The sequence below is a fragment of the Mesocricetus auratus genome, unplaced genomic scaffold (genome assembly GCF_017639785.1).
Source record: "Mesocricetus auratus isolate SY011 unplaced genomic scaffold, BCM_Maur_2.0 Super-Scaffold_100019, whole genome shotgun sequence".
Taxonomy (NCBI): Eukaryota; Metazoa; Chordata; class Mammalia; order Rodentia; family Cricetidae; genus Mesocricetus; species Mesocricetus auratus.
This window is the reverse complement of record NW_024429200.1, coordinates 26,986,404-26,998,759: the sequence shown is the minus strand read 5'-3', so window position 1 is coordinate 26,998,759 and position 12,356 is coordinate 26,986,404. Positions and strand designations below refer to the sequence as shown.

General features: G+C 37.5%; 1 protein-coding gene across 2 annotated transcripts in view; it reads right to left on the bottom strand.

Moving 5' to 3' along the window:
* Vwde (von Willebrand factor D and EGF domains) overlaps nt 1–12,080 on the bottom strand; it is a 72,982-nt gene extending 60,902 nt beyond the window's left edge. For both annotated transcript variants that reach the window (XM_013121139.3, XM_040728664.1), the window contains exons 1-3: nt 11,839–12,080; nt 5,919–6,103; nt 1,895–2,126 (exon numbers count right to left, since the gene is read on the bottom strand). In XM_013121139.3, coding sequence (XP_012976593.2) covers nt 1,895–2,126; nt 5,919–6,103; nt 11,839–11,908 — 487 coding nt within the window. In that variant the 5' untranslated portion in view covers nt 11,909–12,080. The remainder of the gene's footprint in view (nt 1–1,894; nt 2,127–5,918; nt 6,104–11,838) is intronic.
* Nucleotides 12,081–12,356: the final 276 nt, after the last annotated feature.

Here is a 12,356-nt window from a genome sequence, read left to right as displayed (position 1 = left end):
ATCTTTAATTTGAGGTACACCTTCAGCTGGAAGTGTGTCACTGTGGGAGTGGGTTTTGAGGTCTTTTTCTCAAACTTGGCTGAGTGTGACAGGCAGTCGATTTCCTGTTGCCTCTCACTCAAGAGGTAGCACTCACAGCTTCAGCACCACATCTGCCTTCATGAGGCCATGCTCCCCTCATGATCATAGTGGACTGAATCTCTGAAACACCCACAATTAAATGTTTTCTTTGTAAGAGTTGCAATGGTCATGGTGTCTCTTCACAGCAATAGAAACCCTAACTGAGACAGACTCTTTTGCTTGCTTTTGCAACTCTTTTTCTCCTACTGGATTGCCTTATCTAGACATAATATGAGAGGATGTGCCTAGTCTTATCACAATTTTATATCCCTGTTTGGTTGATACCCCTGGGAGGCCTGCCCTTTTCTGAAGGGAAATGGAGGCGTGGATCATGGGGAAAGGGAAGAAGGAAAGAGGGGCTGGGTAGAGAGGAGGGAGGAGAAACTGCAGTGGGGACGTAATACATTAGAGAAGCAAAAAATTATTTTTGCTTTGCTATAAATATTTAGTTTAAAATAGTTTTATATCTACACAAAATATTTTCACACAAAACACTCCCATATACACCTCTGAAGCACCTTCTGTAAACGTTTACACATTATAAGACCAGGATGTATTTGTTAATTAGGAATTGTCAAATTAGGAAGCTGATCTTAGAACTACTTTAGTCAAAAACAAACACATTTTCCCCCACTGATGTCATCTTTTGTGCCAATACTAATTCTAGGAAATCACCGTGCATCACTCACAATGTTTTTCTCTGGTCTATGACAGTTTCTCATTCTTTTCTGTGTTTTTCTTGCTCTTCTTACTTCTGAAACATTGCATTCACGTGTTCTCTAGAATGTTGCTTAATCTGTGATCGTATTGCTTTACTCATGATAAGGCTGAGGAACTGCCTTTGGGGAAGATTAAGACATTTAGTGTTCTTACTACAAGCTCACAGATGATACATGATACCCCATGTTCTGATGCATGATACCCTGTTTTCTGTCACCAGGAATACTAACTACTATCATGGATCACAGATAGCATCTACCAGTCCTCTTTCCTGAGAAACCACTGTTGTTTTTTTCCATTCCATACACTACTAGTTGCAAGCAAATTCTGAAGTCCAGACCACAATAAAAAACTAGAGAAAAATCCAGGTGGCACAGAAGCTACAAATATTATTTGATATTGTTTTGTTTGTTGTTTTATAGTTTTTGTGATATTACATAGTTTTGTGATATGTAGTATTACAAAAGTGTAGATGCTAGGCAAGCATTCCAACATGCACAACATGAATTACAAACATGACTGCAAACTCTTCTTTAGGGGCACTTTGCATGTGGAATGCATAGCTATTTATTTGCTTCTTTGAGAGTTACATGTCACTTATTTTTACGACTTGTTTAAGGTATTACACTAGAGGAGAGAGCACATTCACCTTGATACTTGCAGTAACCAACACCAGGATTTAAAGTTAGTCCTGAATCCGTATAAACACTCAATAAACTTTACTAATTAAACAGAAAACAATGCTGAAGTACAAATGGATACACATTTGCTTACTATCTGTCATGTCTTAATGAGAGAGGGGAAGGACAAGCAGAAACCCTGTTTCTTAAGCCATCCAGGCAGTAAGTACAGTAAGTCTCCTTTAATACTTTCCCAGCAAAATAAACTTTTGAGCATTTTAAGAGACTGATAAATATCTGAAAACAAAGTTAGGTTTAGTTAGCGATAATGGTAGACCAACTCTCCTGCTGACAGTACAACCTGCTTGGAGTACAAATGCACTCACATATATTTCCACAATTAGCAGTTCAAAGTATCACTGAAGCTTTCTTACCTTCAGCACAGTAGCCCATGCATCCCTGAGTGGGTTGCAGCAAGTACACGAAAAAATCGCCACAGTTCCTAACAGACACGGGGATTTGAAAGAGGCAGCAATCCTTTTCAATGCTAAAAAGAAGCTGCCAAGTGGCACAACCTGTCAGTTGCTTGATCTCTCCAGGAAGAGGCAGTGTTTCTGATTCACTAAGAGACAGCCATATGGGGGCCTGAGTTCCACAGTGGTTCATCTTTTGTATCGGAGAAAATAAAAGTTGAAAATATAATTATATTTCATACTAATAAAAACTTCACATTTTTAAAAATCTTCAGCTCTAATACCCTCTTCAAATAGTAAATTATTAATTAGCTTGAATTTTAAAGAAATTGGGACTAGAGATGTTGCTCTGCAGTTAAGACACAGCCTCCTCCCTCAGTAGCCCTAGATTTGAATCCCAGCATCCACACTCTGACTCATAACCATTCTGAACTCCATGTTTAGCAGACCCAGCACCTTTTTCTGACTTCTCTTGGAACCAAGCCTGCATGTTGTAGAAGTACATATAATCAGGCAAAACACCTATACACATAAATAAATATTTTCTAAAAACCAAGAACATACATACCACTGCACAAGAAAGTAATTGTAAAGAACACTAAATTAATATAATATTAAGTAATGCTAATATAACCTGTTTAAAGTAAATACTTTTGTTTTACAATTGTATTATAAATGAAAAATTCAACTGCAGATAATTTACTAAAACAGTAGACATATCATAAAACAAGACAAGCGAAACTGAAAGTATATTAATATGTAGCACAAATACCAACTGATTTTGGAGATTTTTGCACAGTTGTTGGAGACAATGTCTATTTGATGTCAATTCAGACTCAAGATGCAACAAAAACAAGTAGAGAAAGAAGAAAGGTGTTATTTATAGACTGATATAGAAAAATTACTTAGCAACTTGGAAAAATGGAATTAATATTTTGTTTGTGGCTTACTATCAACATTATTTCCAGGTAGAAAAATGTAATTTAATGGCAAATTAAGCTTGGAAAAAAGACAAAATTTTGAGAAGATGCAAAAGGCACATGACTTCGGACAAGGTTCCCAGCATCCTTCTCTGGTAGTACCCAGACAATGGTACTTAAAAAGCTCAGCTAAAATGGAAATGGAAATGCAATACCTTTGCAGGAATAACGAATAATCACTATCCATGATACAGTCATTAAACATGTTGCCTCCATGCTCCACACCTCTAAGCATAGGAAATTTTTAAAGAGGATGTTGATAGATACAAGTAAATAATGATCACAAAAAATAAAATAAATGAGAATTAAATGAGGAAACTATTTTAAGTAGTTTTTTTTAGTATGCTATTATTTGTTGTCACATTAATGTATTTATTTTATTTTGTTCAGATCATTTACTCATCTACAAACTCTAATACCATAAATTCACAATTCTTAGAAGAAATTCAAATGTCTAATAGATGTGTGAGAACATGCAATATCAAGAGATATATTTTTATCTACTGCTATGAAAATAAAAATTATCATTACATTCCTAATAGCTTGAATATATGTTACAAAGCCTTAAAATATGTCTTCATTAGTTTTACTTATCAAAAGTCTTATTAATCATACTAAAATTGCTGTGATTATATGTACTATTTCTAAAATCACATCAAATAATTTATAATATAGACACATGCTAATGATGTAATTACCCACAAAAACATTTCCAGAAAAATAAAGAGGAAACAATAGGAAAATGTCTATGACAGCTACATATACTGAGATGGATTGTGAAATAACACTGCTATGATCTCTGTTCTTACTTTGCTGTGTTTCCTAGGATTTGTGTGTAGTATTTCAAACCAAAGAAACAGAAACTTATTTCAATAGACTTGTATCATCCTGTGGACAAAAAGAAAAATCTATTGATTGCCCACGTAGGCCATGTAGACAGTGGACAATTCTTCACTACCGACAGTGTGATGACCATGCATTCATTTCATGTATACATTTTTTTGAGACATGATTTTTTAATTTTCTTTTTTCCCAGATCTTTTACTTTTTTATTGGTTGATGTTAATCTTTATCCTTCCTTCCTTTTTTGAATTTAAGTTAGAAACAAGCTTATTTCACATGTCAATTCCAGCTCCCTCTCCCTCACCTCCTACGTCACCCTCCCCACCATGCCCCCCAGTCCCTACCCAATGTTTACTCTGATCCCCAGGGAGGGTGAGGCCCTCAATGGGAGACCTCCAGAGTCTGTCATTTCATTGAGAGTAGGATCTAGGCCCTCCCCCAAGAGTCCAGGTTGAGAGAGCCTCCCTCATTGTTGGATGGGCACCCAAAGTCTATTTGTACGTCAGGGATAAATACTGCCCAAGGCCTCATAGATTACCTATGCCTAGCTAACTGACAAATATATAGGTTTCTATAAGGTTCTAGAATCAACTAATTGAGTCAAAGGAAGAAAACACAAATACTTAAGAATGTTGTGATTTTTCCCCCATTTTTTTCTGAAGCTTTACTTTTAAATTCTAATGGCTTTTAGTTTCCTTCCAATAAAATGTCACAAAAGTGATTTTTTAAAAGATAAACAAAAAAGGGAAATAAAATATGATATCCATGACAGAAGTTAATATTAAATATTGTTAGAATTGAATATTTTTTCTGAGTTTTTTACATTAGTATTGAGAAAGGAAAACCCCACATGTAAATAACCCTCCAAATATGAGTGACAATCAGATAAACGGATATTCTGCTAAGTTATGGCTTTATATAATGTTTCTTACTTCAAGTCTTAAATACAGCTCTGTGTCTTTTAGGTTAAAAAATAAGACTAGTCCAATACAGAGTGACACAGGGCACAGTCATTTGTGATGATTATCAACTTGAGCATATTTCTTCAAGGTACAAAGCTACATATTTCAACCAAAAAACAGTTATGCCTAGACAATCCTCAGAACCCTCCGTTGAGCTATGTGGAGGTTTGTGATAAGGCAAAGGACTCATATGGTGACAACATTGCATGTTATTCTGCCCCTAATGGTAATGAGTTTGATTACATTATTCAAAATCTTTTTCTGCATCCATGTTTTACAATGGGTGCATTGGCTTCTACAAGGTCTCACTGTGAAGCCAAGGGAGGCTACATACCTACAATACCCACAGTGAAGGAACATATTAATTGCCAAATAAGTATCATGTCTATATACTTTCCCATCATCTTTATACTACAAACAGAGATTGTGAAGTAATGGATATTTACAATATTTATACTTAGTCTTATTCCATCGATTATGTGTTCAAGATTATAATAGCAATAACAGAGACTGACTGAAATATTAACTGGTCACAAGGAACATTTCCTACAGATCCCAGTACTGAGGAGGTAGAGACAGAATGATCCCTAGGACTTTCTGACCAGTCAGTCTAGCCTCATTTGGGGAGGTACTGATTCAGTGAGAGATCCTGTTCATAAACTAAGTGGAAAATAATTGAGGAAGGCATCCATTATCAACTTCTGACTTCTACATGCACATGCGTGTACGCACATACACACACACACACACACACCACAAATCATATATTTTGCTATTTTGCACTGGAAAACATTGAAATTTCACTGACAGTCTGAGTTTTCTTCAGTTATTGTATAGAAAGTGAGGGGTTTGTGGTTTTGAGCATAGATAAGAAAGGAAATGCCAGGAAACAACTGAAGCAAAAATTCAACAGCATTGCTTAGTTGCAGTTTTCTTGAAGCTATACACCTGGACCTTTGTTCAAAATTTGACTCTTTGACCTGTTAATGGGGTAACCATGAGACTTATGCATATGTGTTGTGCATACTTGGGTGGAGAATGATTTCTATTACATTGTGTTCTGCAGCTGTGGAAATTATCTAAAATACTGTGATTCAAAACACTCATGGATGATCACTAATCTAGGTATTATAGGAATATTTCAAATTAAGTTAATCTACTAAAAATGTAGATAACACTTCAGTAAGGAAAAAATCGTACCTCAACACATTTGGTTGGCATCTCAGCAGGTCTGTCAAAGATGAGAAATCGGTACCATCCAGGGGTGAGAGAATAGTCACAGATCAGGTCTTGAGGAGCTGACTGCTGGAAGTACACGGAGTCAAAGTAGACACTTCTGTAAGGACTCTGAAGAAATTGGTGACCCCCAGGAGAACACTCTGGAGCTAGATGGAAAGATGAGAATTTTCATGTCATGTGTTTTCTTCACCACCATAGTTAGGTCTTCAGTTAAAAGTTGATTCTCTTTCCCAAAAAAAGCAAATAAACTCACTATTGCACACACACACACACACACACACACACACAGTTATCAAAATGTCAGGGAATCCTAGCAAATGAAAGATGACTTAGCTTGCACTTTCTAGAGATGCAACAGGCAACTCAAGAACTGTCACAGATGGAGTTTGAGACACTTACATTGGGGTTTTTATTTTCATTTGACTTGAACATAGAAAGCAACAAAGTTGAATGCTCTTGAGTTAAAATGTGTCAACTGTGACCACAAATGACCAATCCCAAAGGATTCCTCTTGGGTCTAGTTTCCAGATTTCAATGTCAATACTGCCCTTTCATAAACAAATTTTCTCTAACGCAGGCACTAAAATCCTACCTCTACTAGATAGCAAACTGCAAGATCCTCAACTAATTTCTTAATGACATTCTTATCTTTGTAGTTGTGAAGAGCCTGCTACCTAAGTTTCCTGTATTTATTACAAGATTTTAGAATCACCATAAGTGTCTTTCTCTTCCATAGATATACATTTTCTAGGAAGAACCTAGATAGCAAACTGCAAGATCCTCAACTAATTTCTTAATGACATTCTTATCTTTGTAGTTGTGAAGAGCCTGCTACCTAAGTTTCCTGTATTTATTACAAGATTTTAGAATCACCATAAGTGTCTTTCTCTTCCATAGATATACATTTTCTAGGAAGAATCTCACCTTCGTAATTCCAATAAATTTGCTAATTATCATAAATATTAATGATAAATATTTTATTAAGTATATGCACTATCATTTCATTTCATTTTAAAAGACTTCTAATATCTCTCAATATAAGAACACTGCACATGATCAAAAATTAAAGACTTTATGTTAGAGGGTACTAGTAATGGAATTTACATGAATTACTGAAATAGTTTTGCTGGTTGATTACCTTTAATATTATTTTCTTTAGGGAAAACTCAGTAAATTCATTTTCTTTCTCATGTGCATAAATATATAATGTGTGTATGAATGTTTGCACATGTGTACAGATGTGCTTGGGTCCTGAGCATGTGAACTCATGTTTTCACTCTGGCATAGCAAGTGTTCTAACCACTTAGCAATTGTCCCAGCATATAAGTCTATTTTAATTCTATGTACTATTTCTCCTTCAGTATCCTTATAGTCCTTACATTTCTTCTTACACTGCTTTAAATAATATTCCCTAATCCAAAGGAGCATAAGGAATAATTTTAGGGGACATTACTGTGTGACATTACCAATATCCGCTGGCAGAGTGCATAATATTTAAAAGAGAATTTTGTTTCACTTTATTTTATTTTATTTAGAAAATTCTTAGTAAGTAGAATTAGTATTAGTTCCAATTTTTTAGCTCATTTCATGATTTCTTTCCTAAAAATTTACTTGTCTATTCCAGAATGTGGAGCAGAAAGTAAAAAGAAAAACATTAGTAATGAAAAAGTCACCCTACTCTTCACCAATTTACAGCACCTGGCATGAGTCAAGCCAGTGAAAATCCCAGAGCAGATACCAGAGGCACTCAAGAAGCCCCAGCCCTAGCTGAGCAGCTATCCACAGCTGATGGCTGCTGGGGAAAGGAGAGTCAATTTTATTCAGAGATGTTGACTTGGTTACCTGTGCTCCAGTGGACTATGCTAAACTCAAGCACCTAAGGCAATGATAACTGAACTCAGTGCAGTGGTTCTCAACCATCCTAAAGCTGTGACCCTTTACAGTTCCTCATGTTGTAGTGACCTCTATCCATAAGATAATTTTGGTTGCTCCTTCAGAACTATAAATTTGCTACTGTTATGAATCACAATGTAAATATCTGACTGCCGGATGTCTGACATGTGACTCCTGTGAAGGGGTCGGGTGACCACAAAGGGGCGGTAACCTACAGTTTGAGAACCACTAACTTAGTGGGTTTCAAAGATTATGAAGTTGCTTGGGGTGTGGAATAAGGAGCTCTGTGAGGAGCTGAAAGTCTTCATAGAAGACAGATGTAATTAAGACACATTGTACACATGCATGAAATTATCAAATAACTATAAATACTTTTCCATGTAAAAAAAAAAAAAGAAAAAGTCACCCTACAAAAACCTTAGTCCAATGAATCAGGGGAGTGCCAGTGTACAATCCCACTGCCAGAGAGTCTGGGAAACAGAACCTTCATCCAGAAACTGATGAAAGCAGAAGCAGACACCCGCAGCTAAACACTGAACTGAACTGGAATCCAGTGACAGAAAGGGAGAACTGATGAGCAAAGGAGTTAAGACTGGGCTGGTTTAACCCAGAGAAACAGCTGACCTGAACAAGGGGGAGCTCTTGGTCCCCAGATTGATGGCCTTGTGGAAAGTATGGAACTGACCCAGACCACCTGAATGTGGGTGTCAGTTAGGAGACCTAGGTAATATGTGGGGCCTAGGGTATTATTTATCCCTCATGTACAAATAGACTTTGAGTGTCCATCCCACAATAAGGGATGCTCTCTCAGCCTGGACTCTTGGGGGAGGGCCTAGGCCCTGCCCTACATGAAATGACAGTTACTGGAGATACACCATGGATTGCCTCACCCTCCCTGGGGATCAGAGTGGAAATTGGGTGGGGGACTGGGGGGCTTGGTGGAGAGGGCGGGGGAAGAGGGGAGGGAGAGAGATCTGGGATTGACATATGAAACAAGCTTGTTTCTAACTTAAATTTTAAAAATGAGTTTGTATTAAAAACCAAAAACAAAAACAAAACCTTAGTCCAGCCTTGGCTCTAGAATACATCCCACAGATAAGCCAGCATTGTGATGTGTAGGCTCTCATGTAAGGACAAGCTTATCTTGGTCAAGTACTGAAGGAATAGTGCTACCAATCCTTCACAGTCATCAGTGTCACAACTTGACACACTCTCTAGAAAAGCCTTAGTCTATTTCCCTGAAAACAGAAGTTCATATAAATATATACTCCTTTCTGTCATCTACTTTCTGATGTGATTTAGATCAACTAAGCAACTTACAATAAGATCTTCAATACTTATATTTCACATACTTTGAGAGAATGTGCCAGGCTATAAATGATAGATACAGAGTGGCAGAATATGCAAATGGCCTTTCCATTTATTTGTTCCTTGTGGTATATTGCTTATGGTATATACAATAGCATATCATGGCTATATAAAGCTGAGAGGTAGTTCAGAAATATGTTAAGACTCTAACTAAATTGAAATCAAACTTCATTTAAAATTAAAGATTTCAACTCCCTGTGGAGGTACATGCCACTTGGTGGTGCATATCTGTAACCCCAGTTTGCTGAAAATGAGGAGCAAGGGAGTAAGAGATTTAGAAAAGCATGGGATATATAGTAAGACTTTGTCCACCACAAAACAAAAATTGCTCATGTACTGCAAAGCATACAGAAAATGAAAAGATGATACATTGGACATAATGGGAAAATAATTGCATATTGTATAGGTGGCGAGAGAATTGAGGGTAAGATATGCAAAAAACTCATATAAGACAGCACAGAGGCCACAACCTCATTTTATTATTATTTTTGGGAGAAAAGATCTAAGTAGGGCTTGTCCCAAAGAACATATGGAAATGTCAATATACAAATGAATAAGACGTGCTTGAAACCATTAGTTAGGGAAATGCAAATCAATACACCATCTGACATCCACTAAATTGGCTAAAATCAAAATGCCAGGTAATGCCAAGTGTTTGCAGGTATATGAATTAATTGGAACCGTCACATGCTATAGGAATATAAAATAGGGCAGTCATTTTGGGGAGACACTAACTTTTCTAAAACTGGTTAATCTTAGCTAACTTCTGACCCAGCAAATCTCCTTCTAGTTAAAAATAAAAACATTTGTTCATATAAAAATTTGCACAGAGATACTCATAGCAGCATTATCTGTAACAGCAGAAAGACAGAAGCAACACAAATCCCCCAACCTAAAACTGCACACACAAAATATACTGTTTTCTTATAGTGGAATGTTCTTCAATCTTAAAGACAAATGAATGTTGCCACCCATACTGTATCATGGTAATCTTTAAAACATTGTATTATGTGAAAAATGACACCTGTAATATAATCCTGTTTATAAACAATACACAGAGGAAGCAAATAACTAAAACAGAAAGCAAAATAGTGGTGGCTCATGACTGGGGAGACAGAAAGGGGGATAGGACTGGTAGCTTTGATAACAAAAGGCACAATATTTGGTTTTGATTCTAAACTTGACTATAACTGTACATATTGGTGGATGTGTGGATATAATTCCATAGTGCACTTTAGGTGAGTAATAGGTATAGTGCAGGAATCATCCAAATAGATTTATATGATTTACAGTAAACTTAGAAGCATCTTTCTAAATATTTGACTATATTAACAAATATGTTTACAAGCCTTTTCTGGAAACATAATGACTGCATATTTACTACTTATAATACATGAGTTTTTAAAGTTTTTATAGCATTTTTAAAGGTTAGGAAGGGTAGGGGGAGAAGGAAAAGGTGATAGGATAATGGGCTTGTGAATACCTACAAGGAATAGGTACTAACGCTCTACAGAACAATAAGATGACTGCAACTGACAAAAATGTCTTATATACTTTATAAAGAACCAGAAAGAGAAAAATTCCAAGATTCTCAGTAACAATCATAAAATCATCTTTACAGAGACAGGGATGGTAATTTTTGGATACCTGGATCCAATTGCACAGTTCTGTGCCTGTGAATATGTACAACTACCCTACTAATTTAAGAAATGCCTTTTCTGAACACCTGCATTAAATCTAAGCAAACCTAGGAAGTCACAGATGAATGACACCTGGTTAAGGAAATGCATTTCCAGAAATAAATTGAGTGTTGATGATCTGTTTAAAAAGAAATTCACTTGGGGGAAATGTCTGCTTCTCCCTCACCACTGCTCTTTCGGATCAAATTTATTTTAATAAAATTGCTCAAGATTGACATGATGATGCAACGACAATTTTTTTTTACCCTTTAGAGATGTTGCACGTGGCTTTTCTTCAAGCTGCGGATAGTTGTATGCGTCATTTACTTCTCAAAAAGAATAGGTAACTTACAAGACCAAGTGGCCTTTTGTTTAATATTCTTATCTGTATGAGCACAAAGAAGCGCAGAAAGGTTAAGGGCTCTGTCTTGTGTCATTAACGTCACCCAGCTGTACATTTTTCTGTCAGGGTTTGATGAACTGGGAGAGGATATTCTTTCCATCAAGTTCGCTTTCGCAGCAGAGAACTGACTGTACCAGACGATGGGAAATCTAGCATACACAAAACTAGCCCAGTGGCCGATGTAGACATCACCAATTGTTTCCAGAGGCGGCCTGAGACTGGAGATCGTTAGTTTCTAACTAATTCGGATCCACTTCCCTTTACAGTACCAGGCAGATTCGGCAAATGTTCCTGCAGCCAATTAAACGGAATTTAAGTATCAGGAGATCCGCAGGGAATAAGACAAAACAAAACAGTACCAAGAGGTTTCAGGAAGAGGAGGCTCTGGCAGCCTGAGCATAAAAGTAAAATGCAAGGAGCAATTGACTGTGAAAGGCACCAAGATGGTGCCAGGTCAGCGGCACGCCTCTGAGTCAGAAAAGCGGGTCCTGGTGCCCAGCTCCAGGCAGCCTCTGTGCTACCCTTCCCAATCACCTACCTTGCTGGCCTTCCCCCAGGACCAGGAGCATCAGCGCGGTCACCAGCCTTGCCCAGGTTCCGCCCGGCATCACGTGCTTCCCTGTGAGTCCCACAAATGGGGAAAACCTGCCTCAGAGCTCCACTCCCTGCACTCTCTTAAAAAGTCTGTTCCTGCTTGGCCTTCAGGGGAGTTGCGAGTCTTCTGCCTGCAGTAAATCATTCACTTCTTCTATGGGAGACTTCTGGTCCCTTGGGCCAGCCCCAGACTCCTCCCCGCTAACCCTAGGTATCCTCCTCTCCTAAAGCCACGCCCAAACTGTCCCTGGGGCCCTGGAGCACCCAGCAAGGCCACTGAGGTCCCTTCTCCTAGGATGTCACCTGCATTACCATAGCCTGCCAGGATTTCTGAGATGTAGGTCTGATACAGAGTTTTGCTGTCCTAAAAAATACTGAGAAAGTCCTCCACAATGTACATACACTCTCCAAGAAGTCTAGATTGTTCTCTGGGGTCTGGAAAGGATTTTTTAAATTATTATT